At 34.3% G+C, this 18,036-nt stretch overlaps 1 protein-coding gene across 5 annotated transcripts in view; it reads left to right on the top strand.

Annotated features, from left to right (window-relative positions):
- Positions 1–18,036, top strand: part of PPA2 (inorganic pyrophosphatase 2) — an 81,603-nt gene that overhangs the window by 27,753 nt on the left and 35,814 nt on the right. For all 5 annotated transcript variants that reach the window (XR_007407852.1, XM_049105095.1, XM_025422716.3 and 2 more), the window contains 2 exons: positions 5,289–5,375; positions 10,502–10,628. Coding sequence is in view for 4 of the 5 variants with exons in the window: in XM_049105095.1 (XP_048961052.1) it covers positions 5,289–5,375; positions 10,502–10,628 (214 nt within the window). In the remaining variant the exon portion in view is untranslated. The remainder of the gene's footprint in view (positions 1–5,288; positions 5,376–10,501; positions 10,629–18,036) is intronic.

Here is an 18,036-nt window from a genome sequence, read left to right as displayed (position 1 = left end):
TCCCTACTTTTTTTTGCCACTTTCTATAGAACCTACCAACTTTTTTTTTTTAATTCAGTTTGCCAGCATACAGTATAACACCCAGTGCTCATCCTATCATGTGCCCTCCTCAATGCCCATTACCTAGTTACCCCATACCCCATACCCCATACCCATTAATCTACCCCTCTTCAACCCTTTGCTTCCCAGAGCTGTGAGTCTCTCATGGTCTTTCTCTCCAATTTTTCCCCACTCAGTTTACTCTCTTCCTTTATGGTCCCTTTCAGTGTTTGTTACATTCCACACATGAGTGAAACCATATCATAATTGTCTTTCTCCGATTGACTTATTTCAGTCAGCGTAATACTCTCCAGTTCCATCCACGTCAATGTAAATGATAGAGAACCTACCAACTTCTAACATGTTCCATAATTTAGTTATTTATTATGTTTATTGTTGGTTTCTTCCAGCTAGAATACAGACTCCAGGAGGACAGGGATTCTGTTTGTATTGTTCATTGGCATCTTCCAACTAACTGCCTAGCTTAGTGCCTGGCACGGCGTAGGTGATTAATCAATACTTGATGAAAGAATGATGAATTTATTGTGTGTATTATATTTGTTTCATAGGTACATATAGGTACTGGATTTTTCTGTTTTCTTATGATTTGTCTTTTAACAGAAGGAAATTTGTTCAAAATTGTTACCAGGCCAACTGCGCTTGGAAGAACATTAAACAGCAGTTTGCTTAAGTAGCAGTCTCTCTTCCTTAGTGATTTGTCAGTGTGCTGTCATTATTTCAGATCTTTAGCTGTCTATACTGTTGAACCTTAATAACTTCTCCCTCACTAGCCAGTAATGCCTTCCCCCAAAATTTGGGTTTGGCCTGAGCAAAAATTTTGTTTTCTCACAGTTATATTTCTGTGTATAATGGATTACTCAGTGTTACATCTTCTGAATGAATAGTTAAAAGACCCATTAATGTTAATGGAATAAATAATGTTAAAGGACTAGAATCATGAAATTTAAGATTTTCTTAGTGTTTTTTTTTTCTTGGCAATTGAACATTTTTTTTTTTTTAAATCAAAGTATGGTTGACAAAATGTTACATTACTTTCCGCTGTACAACACAGTGATTGGACAACTCTGTAAGTTATGCTATGCTCAATACAAGAGTAGCTACCATCTGTGACCATACAACACTATTACAGTACCATTGACTCTATTTCTTATGCTGTACTTTCATCACTGTGACTTACTCTTTCCATAACTAGAAGCCTATACCTCTCCCACTCCGCTTTACCCATTTTGCCAACCCTGTATGCCAGCCCCCCCACCAAAATTTCTTCAGTCATAATGTCACATGGTTCTGTTTTTATTTTGAATTTCATTATAAATTTGTTTCATTGACCCCAAGTATCATTTAGTACCACATATTAGCTTTATAACCTGGGACCAGTGACTAAATCTCTCTAAGCCTATTTGTACATCTATATCATCATACCATCTACCCCACAAGGTTATTGTCAATATTGAATGAGATAAGGCAAAATGTTTAACTTCGTAGTGAGTTCTCAGTATTTTCTTGATGTTGCTACTGTTGCCGTTGATACTTGTTGCTAATAGTGAAACAACTGGTAGTGGCTTTTGCTCCACATTGAATCTCTTAAAGTACAGGTAGTGGCTAGGTGGATCCTACTTCCCTTGACTGGGTTATAGGAATCCTGATTAATCAAGAAGTAGTTCTTGAGAAGCCCTGTATATACAGCTCTGAATAGTTCAATGATTTTTTTTTGACTTAAGGACCAGAGTATTAGGATTGCAAATGTATTGCTTAATATTTATAGATTGTAAGGTAATGATCTCAAATGTCTGCACAAGGATGAGAAAGATTTGTTTTCTTATCTGTATGGCTAGATTAATAATCTGTATATTCAAATTTATTTATTTTCATAGCTTTATAACCATTCTTTGTATGAGATTAACATTATATTTCTGTTGATAGTTTCTCTCTTTTTAAAATGCTTTTCCTGGGTCCATGCTAAAATTTTTCTATATATGTAGTATATAGAGGTATTTATTGGTAGGTGTATGCTTATGAGTCAGATTGCTTAATTGTGAGTTACACACTTTTTTTTTTACTAGGAATTCCCAAATTGCTTACAAAAGAAATTGTATTGATATACACTCCTACCAGCAGTATATAGTGTCCTAAGTGCCTTACATCCTTATCCTTGAACATGAGTTTGAACTGCATGGGTTTGAATCCACTTATATACAGATTTTTATGGTACAGTACTATAAATGTATTTTCTCCTCCTTATGATTTTCTTGATAATGTTTTCTTTTCTTTAGCTTACTTTAAGAATGTAGTATATAATGCATGTAACATAGAAAATAGTGCTGTTTATGTAATTGATAAGGCTTCCTGTCAACAGTAGGCTGTTAGTTAAGTTTTGGGGGAGTCAAAGTTATACTCAGATTTTTAACTCTGCAGGGTTCAGCATCCCTAACTCCTGAGTTGTTCAAGGGTCAGCTCTATTTGGCATTATTGGATTTTAGGTTTTTGACATAGTGTCTCATTAAGGTTTTAATTTTTATTTTTCTGATCAGACTAGGTTTCTTCTTATATATTTATAAGTTATTTATGTTTTCTCTTTGAATTACCTGTTCCTGTCTTTGGCCCATTTTGTATTGGGTTGCCCTTTTTCTTATTTAGTTGTAGAAGTTATTTCTGAATTTTGGATGCTAATCTGTTTCTTACTTTTGTGAAGCAAATAATAAATTTTGGAATTTCCTCTTATGGATATTGAGCTTGTGGATATCTTGTGGATATCTTGTGGATATTGATTTTAGTTGTTTCTCTGCCTAGTTATATAGTTAAAGCTCCACAAGAGGGCATAATCAAAGTTGTAAATTTGTCAAGATTTCTTCTCCTGGTGCTTGCTTAAAATTATACTGTATTTTCAAGTTAAGTTAGAAGTCATTTAGTGTGAATCGCTTTTGTAATAACAACAGAGGCCTGTGCATAAAGTATTAAAGGCAGGGCTGGAAATAGAACAGTCTGGTGTTTTTGCTGCAAGGGAAATCATGAAGAACTTGCCTTTAAAGTGTCAAGATTATATAGCTTAGGAATTTTGCAATTATGTACTTACTTCCTTGACGGGAGGAATAAATTGATAGATAATACTGAAAGTGGAGTTCTGAGAGGGATATAGACGAACTGATTAATAATTGGGGAGCACCCACTGAAACCAAATATAGTCTAGCTTATATGAAGCTTTTTGTTTTTGTCTCCGTTTAAGGAAGGAGTTTCTTAAAATTAATGCTGATCAAAATAGAGTAAGTTGTCTCATGAATTTGTAAGCTTCCTATTCACTGGTAATATTCATGTGGATGATAAATGACCACTAACAGTCATAGAACTCAGGGCTGGGATGTATCTAGCAATTGTCTTACGTGGGCCATTTTTTTTAGTAGGTGAGGAAACTGAGGTCTGGATATTTGGGCCAAGGTAATTTGTGACTGAAGGAGAACTGGGGTCTAGGTATCTTCCTTTAGGTCAGAATGACTTTACCTATCACATTTGTCCCCTTCTGAGAGTGGAAGTAAACTTAAGGGAAGTTCAAGAGAGGGTTCTCATATAAGGAAGGAAGAATCTCTCAGATATTTTCTGATTCTGCTTCTAGGTTTTCTGATTTCAGTCTTCACTCAATCCCATCTTGGTTTCTCCAGCATGTCAAGATTAATTTTATAGCATATTTGACAAATGCTGTACCATTTATTAACTTGACATTCTTCCTAGTATTGGCTATGTCCTCCAATTCATCTCTGTTTCTAACTTCTGTCCCAGAGTACCTAGGTACTCAATAAATATTTGCTGTGTGAATGGATGCGTACTTAAGAGATTCTGTAAGAGAAGGCATTTAAGAGAAGAGAATCATGAAATAGAATACGATTATATCTGAAAGTAATTGCCATTCAGTTGCTGCTGTTATCAAAACTTGGATATCGTAACATAATGGTTAATACCTTGAATTCTCATCCCATTGCCACCATTTAGAAAATGTGAGCATTGGGCAAATTTAAATTCTGTGTGCTTCAGTTTATTTGTCTGTAAATGAGGTCAACAATAGTATCTTCCTCATGGGGTGGTGTGTGTATGTATATGTGGGTGTGTTTGGTTGTATCACTTAGAAAGTGTCTATAACCAGTATATGAGGTTAACAATTTTGTTTATTCTTATATTTTACTATTAATATTAGTATTTGAGGTATTGAAATGTTGGTTTACTGATTTATTTTTTTAGCAAGGTGGGGTTCATTTTATTTCTAAATATATTATAATTTGGACCAGAAGGAAAATATTTACGATTAGCTGTAAATAAGAGTATGTTTTTTTAATTATCAGATAGAATTAGAGGCAATAAGCTTGGGTAATCTGAAATTATCTCTAGATAACAATTTTGAGGTCACTCCGTCTCTGCACATCTTATAATGTAAATCTTAGGAAAATAACTTTAGGAAACTTCTACAGTTCCATTTAGAATCCAGTAATTATGAGGCTTTTTGGGAAGGATGGTGCCTAAGGGATATTTAAATTTGGTAACAAATTTCTGTTATGCTGTTCATTTATAAAAATGCCCATGTGTATATTTTGTAACCAACGGTATAATCTTTACAGTAAACTTAAGAGTTGACATCTTTTTATGCTTTTGTCAAGGTCTTGAGATTTGATGACAAAGTAGAGGATTTTTTAAATGGAATAAAATGAGACAAAAACAGATTTTTCTTTTGTTTGGTGTAGATTGTCTTGTTCTTTAGTTTTATAAAGGGAAAATTAGGTTTCTTCTAGTAGAAGTTATTTAAAGAATCGGAAGCTTATTTTCATACCCAGAGAGGCAGACCTGATGCTATTACCATGCCCAAGGAAGCAGTGAATGATAGAAGCAACAGTTTAGGGAGCCTGTGGAAGCGGTGCAGACAGTGGAAACCTCTGAACTGAAACTTGAAAAGAGCATGAATTTACATGCTGACTCAACTTGGAAGAAGAGTATGTTTGGAAATACTGCCCACTTTCAGATGTGATTATACAGAAAAATGAGAGACCAGAGGGAGGAAATGCTGTAAATCTGTCTTAATTATTATATATTTAGGGTTGTCCTGGCATGTTGACATCGAGCCTGTACAATTTTTGAGAATTTTCCCTTTGGATTATGACTATAAAACTTTGTGATCATGTGGAAAGATTAAGATATGTTATATTAGGTATTAACCCATATTTCTCCCTCTCTTCTCTCCTTTTTTTTAGACTTGGGAAGATCCCCATCGAAAAGATAAGAGTACAGACTGCTGTGGAGATAATGATCCTATTGATGTTTGTGAAATAGGCTCAAAGGTTTGTTTTCTAGACTGTGTTATTCCATCATGTGTTCTACTCTGTTCATGCCATAAAATTTCAGTTCTCTTTGGAAGGAACCAGTTCCTCAGCTCTCCCAAGGTCTAGCCTCTTGCTCCCTGAGATATGAGTCCCTTTTTGTATCTTTATTTCCTTCTCTTATACTGGGGGTTTGTAAACTGCAACCCCTTGCAAGTCAAATAGAGTGTCCCACCTATTTCTGTCAGTAGCACAGGTATGCCCATTCACTTGTGTTTCTGTCTGTGGCTGCTTTTGCACTGAAATTGACGAGTGGCCACAGAGACTATACCATCCACAAAGTCTAAAGTAACTTACTCTCTGACTTTTACAGAAAAGGTTTGCTGAGTCCTGTTTTCAGCTTCCTTGTGCATTATCCAGACAGGAAATTCAATACTGAACAAAGCCAACTCATACTCTTGTTTTTGTGTCTGCTTCCAGGTTGCTAAGACCTACTGGGGAAGAACAAAACCTACAATTTCATGGGTTGCTACTATTTATAGAATTCTATGTGTTTTTTGATGTTTTTCTATTTTCTGTTGCATTTATGGCAAATATTTGTTCTTCTTTGTAGACATTCAGTTCCTTGCATTTTGTTCTCACTTAACAGCAGAACAGATTGTCTTGTAATTTTGTAGAGGCCATAGGAACGAGCAGATAAGAGCTCCCTCATCTTTTCTTTTTGGACTGTCAAACTGCTTGGGTTTACAAACATTGTATCTTCCATCTCTTCTGCTATGAGAACTATCTTAACGTGTAAGACCAAGGCTTTCACCTGTACTCTGGATCCTGTCCCTTCCTGCCTCATGAGTGATAGTATTTTCTTATCCTTCCCTGTTCTATATTCACAATTTCTCTTTATTGGCACCCTCCTCTGTGCTTGCTTCCCCTTCACATGAAGACTCATAAAAAAAGTTTTCAACACTCATCTGCACTTTCCACTTAATCTGCAACCTATTTCAAAATTGTTTCCACGCCCCCACCATTTCTGTGAAACTGCTCTCACCAAGGTCTACTAACTTTCTTTTAGCCAGATTGAGCAGTCTTGTTTTATAGGTTTTGTCTAACTTGAACTCACTGTGGCATTTTATACTGTTCACTTTGTCTTCCTTCTTGAAACTGTCTCTTTACTTTTACTGTATCATACTGTCTTGGTTGTACTCTAATTCTGCTTCCTTCTTGGTTTCTTTTCAAGCTCCTTCTCTCTAATTCTTAGGTATTATTTGGCTTGAGGACTTTATGCCTTAGTCCAGCTCTTCTCTAACTGGATTTCCTTTGATTTTTCTTCTCTGAGAACAGATTTTTTATTTTTCCTTGTTTTTTTTTTTTTTTTTTCTTTGACTCAAATTCCTTCAGCATTTAGAACTTTTTTTTTTCAGTGATATTTATTGTTCAAGAAAATTGTACTTATATTAATGGAAATAAAATCAAGCATAAACCTTCCCTCACAATCCTCCTATCATAGTTTTTATCTTCCCATGTTTTTTCCTCTTGGGATAAATATATAAACATTTTGATTTTGTTGGACATTTTTTCCAGTTTATTTTCTGTTCTGCACTTAATATAGTTAAAGGTCTTCCTGAATATAGCTCTCCCTCCCCTCCTTTTTTAAAGATTTTATTTATTTATTCATGAGAGACACACAGAGGCAGAGACATAGACAGAGGGAGAAGTAGGTTTCCTGTGGTTAGCCCGGTTTGGGACTCAACCCCAGGATCCTGGGATTATGACCTGAGTCAAAGGCAGCAGCTCAACCACTGAGCCACCCAAGGTGCCCCTAGCTTTTCCTTTGTAATTTTTTTTTGGATGACTGGATATGGAAGGCAGGGTTTCTAGAATGGCCCCTTAAAGTTGTCTGCCCTAAGCCCTAGAATCTGTGAATATGGTAATATGTCACTCCTATGATTGTATTATTTTATATAGCAATTTACTTTAAAGTAGGATTATCCTGGATTTCCCATATGCAGATCCAGTGTAATTAAATGAACCTTTAAAAGTATGGAGCTTTCTCTTGCTACTGGCAGAAGAGGAACTTAGAGGTTCAAAGTGTGAGAAGTACTGATATGACATTGCTGGTTTGAAGATGGAGAAGGGGGCATTTGAAAAGGATGCACTTGGCTTCTAGTTGCAGAGAGCAGTCACTGGTTGACATCCAGCAAGTCAATGGGGACCTCCGTCCTACACCTATGGGGAACTGAATTTAAGTGGAATCATTTTTAGAGCTTTCAGATCAGATGCCAATCTGTGCACCACCTTGATTTTGGCCTTGTCAGGTTGTAATCAGTCTTAGCCATGTTGTGCTTGGACTTCTAACCCGTGGAAACTGTGAGATAATAAATTTATACTATTTTAAGCCTTTAGGCTTGTCATAATTTGTTATACTACAGTAGAAACACAGGATAACAGTATTTGAGCAATTTTACTTTCCATGGTTTTCTTGTATTGTGTAGGTCCAGTTGAAGTTTTACTTCATTGAAATTCAGAATCAACCTAGAACTTCTGTTGTAGACCACTTACTTATATTCTGCTCATATCAGGCTCCTGAGAGGTTCACAGTTGATAAGTGTGAGCTGATACATCTATGTAGAGACCAGAGAGAAAAAAATATTAATATCTGTAGAAGACCTCTTATGTTCTAGTTCATGTATGTGTTATAGCCTTTGTTTTTTACTTCAAGGAATAAGTGATACAGTCTCCATTTCACTGTCGAGAAACCAAATTCTAAACTACCATGTGAAGTAATTTGCTTAAGGTCACCTTTAAGAATGGTGGGGAAAGAATTCAGCTTCATATTATTTAGGACTTAAAAAGCCTATCTTTTGAAACCTTTTCCATAATAGCTAGAAAAGTTGGTGATAACCCTAGTCTGATTTTACCTAAAACGTTTGAGGCACATCTCTGTTGTTTCAGAATCTTAACTCATTTTTCAAACATGGCGAACTCTGTGATTCCCAAAGAATCAGTGGTAGACTCTGAACTGGGAAAATAGGTTTCATCTTATAGCCAGTGCAGTTTATTCCTTTAGATAATGAGACCTGAAATAACATTTAGTAAATATGAAGTAAGTGTCAGTCACCATGTAAAGAATAGTTTGGTTGTTGTTGGTAGGGCGCTTCTTTCTTTTCTTTCTGGCTGTGTGAAGAGTCCTTAAATCATCTGTTAAGGAACATAGTAGTAGAAAGTGTTTTTGAACACTATGTTGTAAATAGACAAAGGGAAGGGAGCAAAGCCCTGGAAGTTGATAATAGAGTTAAAAACATATTTATATATTTTTAAGATTATTGAAATTCCTTGAGGGATTATGTATTATTCACTTGATATCTAACACCATGTGTTCTGCATAAATTTGTTGAATTGATTTAGAATAAATTGAATTGTAGGGCGTTCATAAGAATTTTACCAGTTGTTCTTAAGTATCTTATTCCGAGTTTTTGGTTTGATTGAGAATTTCCTTTCCAGTCTTTAAAGGTATTATATACCAAGAGAATGGTTTATCTAATCCTTTTATGTTGCTTATGAGATCAGAGAGCATGTTTCATTCTGATGAATTGACAATCGCCAGACATGTTTCCTGCTTGGAAACATCTCAAGTCTGCTTTTATGTTGTATGAAATTTCGAAGTAAATTATTGATTTTTGTGAATAAAAATAAAATAATTTACAGTGTGCTTTTAAAACTATACATGATTCCTAGGATTTCTGATAAGACACCCCTGCCACCAGTCTTCTGCAGGGTCCTCAATCGGCACTATTGACATCTTGGATGGATAATTCTATTATAGGGAACTGTCCTGTTCAGCATTCCTGGCTTCTTTCCACTAGATGCTAGTAATGTAATACCTCCCCATTTTTTACAATCAAAAATGTCTCCAGACATGCCAAATAGTCTCTAGAGGGCAAAATTGCCTCTGGTTGAGAACCAGTGTTCTAGTTTATCACTGAGTTAACCAGCGTGTCCAGCCTTACACTGGTAATTATGTTAACTTCACATTTGAATATTTTTGTTTATAGAGGATCTCCTTGCATTAGTTGTGTGAGTCTCCCCAATAAGACTGGAAACCTTTGAGAAACAGGGACTGTTTCTTTTTATATACATAGTGTTTAATATAGTGATGGGTATTTAATAGAACTTAAATATGTGAGTCTGGTTAATATAATTATGCATATTTCCCTAAAAGTGAGATTTTGTTTACTTTATAAATTGTCACACTGATCTTTTATATAATTAGTTCTAATTGCAAGTTCTTGTATATTTAAGATTTTAGATTCGTTTTGCACATCTTCTGAAAGGATTTATTTGATTTTATGGTTTTAGATATCTTATTTTTTTCTTCAGATTTCAAGACACAAAAGTGATTTTCTTTTGCATGTCTTGCTTTCCAAATGTAAAGCTGCATTTTGAGTCATGGGGGGATTTATTCTGAAGCATGTGTTCAAATTTTAGCCTGCAGTGGAATTCTGTAGAGCAAACCAAACCTTTAAAAATAAAGGGATATAGAAAGAATGCATGAATATAAACTTGTCATTGGCAACTTGAGGGAACCACTGAAATCACTTTAACACCTGGAACATCTGCTTCAACATCATGCATTTCTTGGTTTCTTTTAAAATCTTTTTAAAGCATTTTTTGAAACCTGTTTTATCTGTATTTTTAACATATTAATTCTTTCACTATCATTCATTATCTTCTTGAGGTTATATTCTAATATGTTAAAAATCTACTTTTCACTAGTAGCTGATAAATGTGGTTTGCAAAAAAAAGTAATTTAGAAGGATTCTCAGGTCTCTTTTTTATCCCCAGCAGCAAAAGCGAGGTTTATACTATGTAATGATATACATAGGTTTATTTTCTGTTGAGTATGAACTTCTAGGCCTAGTACACTAAATATCAAGATCTATAAATAACTTCAGTTTCCAAAAAGGGATCAAGATACTTAATTCTAAAAGGGATATCATAAAAGGCTTTATGACTTTTTACATTATCTTTAATTATTAAAGCTTTATTAAATTGCAGCCTATAGTGCTTTAATCTTTCATATGGGTTTTTATGATATATGAGTAAATTTCTCCAAAGCTTTGCAAAATACTGAATTTCTTTTCTGTTTAAAGGTTCTTTCTTGTGGAGAGGTTATTCCTGTGAAGATCCTTGGAATTTTGGCTCTTATTGATCAGGGTGAAACAGATTGGAAAATAATTGCTATCAATGTGAATGATCCTGAAGCCTCAAAGTTTCATGGTAAGTCTGTAACTTTCTAGAAATAGAAGTAAATAATGTGTCAGCAGAATTCTTAGAATTTAAAAAGTGCATATTCTAAAATACAGTGTGTATATTTGGGAGTTAAATTTATGTGTTTTATTTTTTTTTTGTTTTCTCTCCATCCACAGAATATAAAGGGCAGTCCATTATTGTGTCTGAGTTGTGTCATAGTGCTAGGAAGAGCAAGAGAGAAAAGGAATAGGCAGACAGGTGGTATTTCAGACTAAGAAAGTACATTTCCTTCTTCCTTCCATCCATTCCCTCCCTCTTTCTTTCTTCTTTGTTTTTTCTTTAATCTCTTCTTTTGTTCATTTGAGTAACAGGAACTAAGGGGGAAGTGTTCATCAACACATAAGCAGTTTCCATATTTAGTTTTTGTTCTGGTTGCAAAAATGGGAGGAAAAGGTAACTGCCCTTTGACAAAATTTTGATATCTCAGAAATAGTTTTATATGATAGAGTTGACTTTCTTTGGAGTCAGATGGACCTCAGTTAGAGTTCTGTGCTCCTTCCTACCTGAGTGACTTTGAGTAGATCATTTAACCTTCCTCAATTTCAGTTTAGTCACCTGTAAAGGGAGATAGTTATACCTACTTGTGAGCTTGTTGAAAGAGATGATTTACTTAAAGCATCTGGCTGTCATATATCAAGTGTTGAAAATATGGCCCCTATTATATTATTCTTTGACTATTCCCCCCCCCTATTTTTCTAATCTTTTTTCTTTCAGTTGATTCTTTTTCAGATTCCTGGTTCCTTCTAGATCTCAATTCTTATTTGGAGAATATACCATTTCTGAATTGACTGAAACTCGTTGATACTTATGTGTTAACCTCTCTTAATTTATGTGCATTTAAAACCTTTTCTTGCACATGGAACAGCCAGAGATTTGATGCCATTCTTGCATGTAATTGAGAAAGGAAAGGGTCTGAGAAGGTAAAGTATGAATGACTTGAGGAACAAAACTAAAGCATAAAAACTACAATTAAAATATGAGCCGTGAGTCCATAACCATACAGATTTCTTGTCTGTCTTTTTACGCTAGGTTTATTATCATAATTCTCATATGTAAGTGTGTAAGAAGAGTAAAATAGACAAAGTTTTTTTGATGCATTAACTGCTCCTCAGATGAGAACTGATAATGTAATGGTGCAACAGCCAGCCAAAACGAGTCCTCTAATTGATTTGTGATGTAACACACTGAAGTCATGAAACTCTGCTAAGGGATTCCCCCTTTAGGCTGGAAAGGCTGAGAACCTGAATGAAACTATATGTTAGGTGGAATACACTATTCTTTAGCCCAGTATTGTTGGAGATATGATTTAACATTTTATTTTATTTTATTTTTTTAATTTTTTTTTTATTTATTTATGATAGTCACACAGAGAGAGATAGACAGAGACACAGGCAGAGGGAGAAGCAGGCTCCATGCACCGGGAGCCCGACGTGGGACTCGATCCCGGGTCTCCAGGATTGTGCCCTGGGCCAAAGGCAGGCGCCAAACCACTGCGCCACCCAGGGATCCCTGATTTAACATTTTAAACTCACCATATGCAAAGCACTGGTACCTGTTATGTACATATTATTATTCTCAACTTAAAGGTACTTGAGGATTTAAATAACTTGCTCAAGTTTGCACATCCATTAAATAGTAGAACCATGATTTGAACTCATTTTCTGATTAAAAATTCCATGGTACATCTATAATACTGTAATGAGCAATGCATACTTGATTATAGTAATAAGGTTTCTGTAACTAGCAGTATTGAAACCAGATTACATAAGGCTAAGTACCTTACCTCCTTCTTGAGTTTCCTAAGGGTTAGAATGAAAAATGTTAACTCTCTTTTGACTTTAATTCTGTTTCTATCCTGAATGGAGATGACTTTGCACTTTGGCGTCTTCTAAATTCTTTTGGTGTATATGTTTGTACAAAAAGACATGCAGAGATACTGAAGCTTATTTAGGTTGAGGTGACATTAGACTAGAATAATTACAAGAACTTGTTTTGAAAGGAAAAAAAAGGACTTTTTTCCATTCTGCTAAAAGGAACACATGTTTTCTTCATCATGATAAATACAACAGTGCTTCTTCATAATGTTTTTTAAAATCCTAAAATTAAAAGATTAGATGAGTGTTAATGACATATTTTGCTCTGAAATGGTATGCCGACATTGTGTTTTATATTTATATCCTAAATGAGTAAGATAGACATAAAAATGGATATTATTTACTTTAAGGATATTTGCATATTGTTCACTGTGGGTAGCACCTTAATTAATAACTCTTATATATCTAGATTTTGTAAAGTTAGTTTTGTAGTTTTTTTTTTTTTTTTTTTATGATAGTCACAGAGAGAGAAAGGGAGAGAGGCAGAGACATAGGCAGAGGGAGAGGCAGGCTCCATGCACCGGGAGCCTGATGTGGGATTCGATCCTGGGTCTCCAGGATCGTGCCCTGGGCCAAAGGCAGGCGCCAAACCGCTGCGCCACCCAGGGATCCCAGTTTTGTAGTTTTAAGAGTTACAAGTGTTTTATTACTTACCATTCCTTTCACCTTCACATTATTGTAATATATTCTATGTATCTTTATTGAATTTTCTTTCTCATTTTATAGGGACCCAAGTTAAAAATAGATGTAGGTACAAAGTAAAAGACTGAAGAAGTTGTAATATAAATATTTTTTTCTTAAATCATGAGTCATAGAATACTAGATGATCCTATGTGGGAGCCTTTATTTTTAATTTAAACTCAAGTTTTGATTTATATTTATCATCTCTCTCAAATGTCATCCAGCTGTTCTCTCAACTATTTCAGACAAAAGAGTTTTTGTTGTCCTGCTTAAGCAAATGTTAATGAACAGAAATCATTCTTTATCTTAACTTTTTTCTTCACTACTTAGCCAGGTATTGTCTATTTTCATTAGCACCTACTAAAGGGGGCATTGGAGAGGATGAGAACAGAGAGATGCTCAGGAACTGCAGGGGTTGACAGCTTCCTAAATTTGTGAAGGAATTTTTTATTTTTATTTTTATTTTTTTTTGAATTTTTTAAAAGATCAGTTTATGTGACTTGATTACACTATTTAGTAGCTTTGTCTTTCAATAATTAATCTATCTACTAAAGGTATGTAACTTATAATTCAGTAGGAGCTTAAATATTGTAAGCACATAGCTTATTTTATATGATGTTACAGATTAAAAATAAAACCTTGGTAGGGGAGAAGGAGACCTTAGAAATAAATAAAGGAATCATTTCTTGATTTTGAGATAGATGAAATGCTTCATATAACAACGTATGATTTTATTACAGTTAGAGAAAACTGTATACCTGGATTCATATGATTAAATAAATATTAGCTAACAATAATATTAGCTAACAGATGTTAAAATTTTGTTGCTTTTCTCTCTTTACTGTACATCTTGGAAATATAACACTATTTAATCTTAAATTTGGCAGCATTTAAACATTTTATTATGTGTCCCTTTTAAAATCACAACCATAGGACTTTGGATGACATTTTTAATTGTAAAAATAATCATATACTTAGAAATAAAAAACTCAGAAGTGTAAAAAAAAAAAAATCAAATAAAAAGTAAAATTTTCCTTCCCACTTCTCACCCTCAGCCTGACTTCTCATAACAACTTCTCTATGTTTTTAGTTCTCCTGAGTAGTTGCTTCTCTAAGCATTGTGCTTACACCTCTGTTTCTTAATTTCTGTCTTTTCCCTTTTAACTCAGGTTGCTGCTTTGAAAACTTAGGAGTTTAACTTCTTATACATTTTTAAATTTTGTTACTATATTTTGTCCTCAATTATCTTAGTAACGCTAAGAATTACACTTTGAGCTCTATTTATTGCTTCATTAATTTTGAACAATAACTTGTGGTTGCCCAGTATAATAATGGGACATTGAGGTTCTGTACTATTTCTCTGTCCTTTACAGACCAGCTTCTCTGAACTATATGTTAGCTCTATAGTGTCTAAATTTATAATATTTAAATTCTACCCTTTAGTGTTTTTCCTGTTTTATCTCTTGAGTCTGAAAATTGAAAAATAACGACTAGCATTTATAGTCTTTATGTGAATATTAGTTACCTCCTTTATCTTATCCTTTTTTTTTTTAAAGACTGATTATGGATATAAGAGAACAGCTTGCTGCACAGCGATCATCATGGGGTTTCTTTTCATTGCCCTGGGTTAATCTATTTTTTCTTAAATTCTTTCATGTCCTCTTTTTTGTTGTCCATTTTCATTGTTGGCCAATATACATTTTCCAAAATTTTTACAGAAAATGCGTGGGAGATGGATTTTTAGTCCATACATGTTGGAAATGTCTTTATTTTTTTGGTCACCTTTTCCTTAAATAACTTTAAGATATATATAATGCAGTAACTTTAAATATAAATTAGTGTGTATGAATTGATAGTTTTAATCACAGAGGGGTGATATTATAACAGTTTAAACATGTTATCTATATTTCTTGGCATTTTTATTAGATAGATCAACAGAGGGAAAGATTAAAACCATGAAGGAAAGGGTGGCTGTCTGGAATTTTTTTTAGTTCTGTAGTTTCCTGAGGATGTGTATAATACAGAAATTTTTAGAGAATTTTTATTTTTTATACATTTTCGTGGTTACTTAGACATTTAAAAAAGCAAATTCCTCTTGTTAATTTCCACTACCTTAAGAAAAATAAACTGTTTTTTGACATGATAAGTACCTATTTTTTTGAGAACAAAGAAATCTGTTCTAATTTATAGACAGTATGTCCTTCCATATTTCCATATATATTTTTATATTAATTCACTTAATTTATGATTCTGCAAGGAAGTTTTAGGGTTGTTTTACTATGAAATAACTTCTTTGATCCAAATTAACATGTGCAGTCTTTAGTAGACTATAATATTCTGTTTTAATATTTATAGTTTTTAACTTTGACATGACTAAACTAAAACTAGCTATTGCATCAGAAAACATGTTTCAGTTAGGAAGAAGCTGTGGTTGCTGGCTACATTTCTATAAGTTTAATATTATTATTTAAATCTTGAAGTTTTGCCTTTTGAAACAGGAGTAGCCACTGTGAAAATCTAAAAATAGTCTCAGTAACATTTAAAAACAAATTCCTTGCACTCTTTGTTAGAAAATCAGTCACTTTGGCTTGCTCATTAACACTCGAAGAGCACTAAGACCATTTAATACACTGTAATTAGGTTCCAAGCTCTAATGCTCTTAATGGAACCTTAATGGCCTGAAAGAGTTAATAAGATTCCCAGGGCACCTAAATTGTTACTAGGGAATGCCTTGGCCATTAGGGATAATAGTGCTTGGTTATGGAATAACCCAAGTTCAGAACTTTTTTTTCAAGTTCAGAACCTTTAAGAAGATTGAAATGCTATGGCATGTGTAATTTTTCTTTCGGTTAAATTAACCACCTTCTATAATCTAAAGCTTCACAGATTCACCAAACAGATGTTTGAGTCTCTTCAGACTCACTTCAGTGATGCCTAAGGACTTTATGTCAGGTGAAGTAACATCATAGGAGGTAATTTAGGCCTAGAAGCTACTTCAGCTTCCAGTGTTAAAGATTTCTTTTGTTTGGTCTTTAAATAAGTGAAAACTATTGTCTGTTGTCCTATTTTTAAATGTTGCTTGTGCAGTGATATTACAGTTTTATAAAATGAAAAATTAGAAAACAAAAATTGAAATCAGAACAATTATATTGATGTAGATACATTCTGGGATGAATAAATTGCATGAGTAAAAAAATTATTTAAAATGAGTCTGTTGGGGGATCCCTGGGTGGCGCAGTGGTTTGGCGCCTGCCTTTGGCCCAGGGCGCGATCCTGGAGACCGGGATCGAATCCCACGTCGGGCTTCCGGTGCATGGAGCCTGCTTTTCCCTCTGTCTGTGTCTCTGCCTCTCTCTCTCTCTCTCTCTCTGTGACTATCATAAATAAATAAAAATTTAAAAAAATAAAATGAGTCTGTTGGGAATTTTCAAAGTCCGCATTGTACTTATCTTAGAATTATTAGAATTTATATGTATTTCCTATATGTAGATTTTCAGTCTACATTAAGAAAAAATCTAAAAGTCAAATAAAACTACTAGTTTCTTTTGAGTCTTTTAAGGCAGTAATAATAAACATGTGAAAACCAAATCTGGCTCAAATTTTCATCTGCTAAATGAGCATCTAGTGTCCCTGTAATCATTATTTTAAAAGTAAGCAAATTAACATGGTGTTTGATTTCCTTCCTTTTAGGGGGGGAAATAGACAATAACATAGAAATCTTGAAGGAAAATATTTGTGTTTACCTTTATAACCAGAAAGAATAGAGTTCAGTTTGCTTTTCTTTGCATGTAGTCTTTGGTACAGAGAGAGGCTGGCATGTCACCATTGACATTATAAAATTCTCTAACATTTCTGCAACAATTCCTGCATGTCTTAGTAACTATTCTGAGTGCTTCTTCTGGCATATCAGTTTAATGTTTATGCAAGCTCAAGCAAAATGTGGTAGTGTTCTCACCCCCTTTTTTTTTAGGTTAAGAAACTGAGGCACTGAGAGGAGAGGGGGAGGTTGGGTTAGTAACTTGTCTGAAGTCCTAGAGGGAGCCACTGGAATCCACTTGGGTTCCAGAGCTGATGCTGTATCCCACCACCCCTCCCACTGTATCCCACAGGGGTAGTTGAGTGTATCTGTGGCCTTGGACAGTGTTGCTTTCTGGGAGAACTGACCATTTGCTCTTAAATAATTTCAGCATCACTGGGATACCTATGATTAGAGGTCCCAATTTCTAAAAAAAGGCTTTTTTTGATCTTCATTCCTTTAATTTCATTAATTGGTACACCTTAATAGGCATGGGTGTGTAGGGATGGGGAGTGGGAGGAGCAGTTTGGGGAATAGTGATAAAATTGGGTGAAATGTACTATAATTAAGAATAAAATTACTGGGAGTCTCTTGCTTCTTTTTAAAACCTTGACCTCTTCCAGTGCTTTTTAAGTTTTAGTCATATTCCTGTGATGTGGTGAAGAGTAGGAGGGGCCTAAATTCTAAAATCCTCTCTTGTGTAAGTTATCTGACCTTGGAAATGTCATGTAATCTCTGGGAGCTTTAGTTTCTTCATCTCTAAAGGTGCAGGATTGATCTTCTAATTGGTAAATGATTCATAGTGCTTTTCCCATCTCTAAATTTCAGTTGTTCTAGGAAATATTTTTTAATTCATTATTTTTAGCCTTTCTTCTTTAAAGTAGAAACACCTAATTAAATTATCTTCAAAGATAATGCTGAAGGAAACAGCTTAAATTAAAGGATTATGAGATAGATTTCTTGGAGATATTGGCACATCTTTTTTTTTTTTTAAGATTTTATTTATTTATTTGAGAGAGAGAGA

Source organism: Canis lupus, chromosome 32, assembly GCF_003254725.2.
Source record: "Canis lupus dingo isolate Sandy chromosome 32, ASM325472v2, whole genome shotgun sequence".
NCBI lineage: Eukaryota > Metazoa > Chordata > Mammalia > Carnivora > Canidae > Canis > Canis lupus.
The sequence above is the reverse complement of the archived record's forward strand: the minus strand, read 5'-3'. Positions and strand labels throughout refer to the sequence as shown.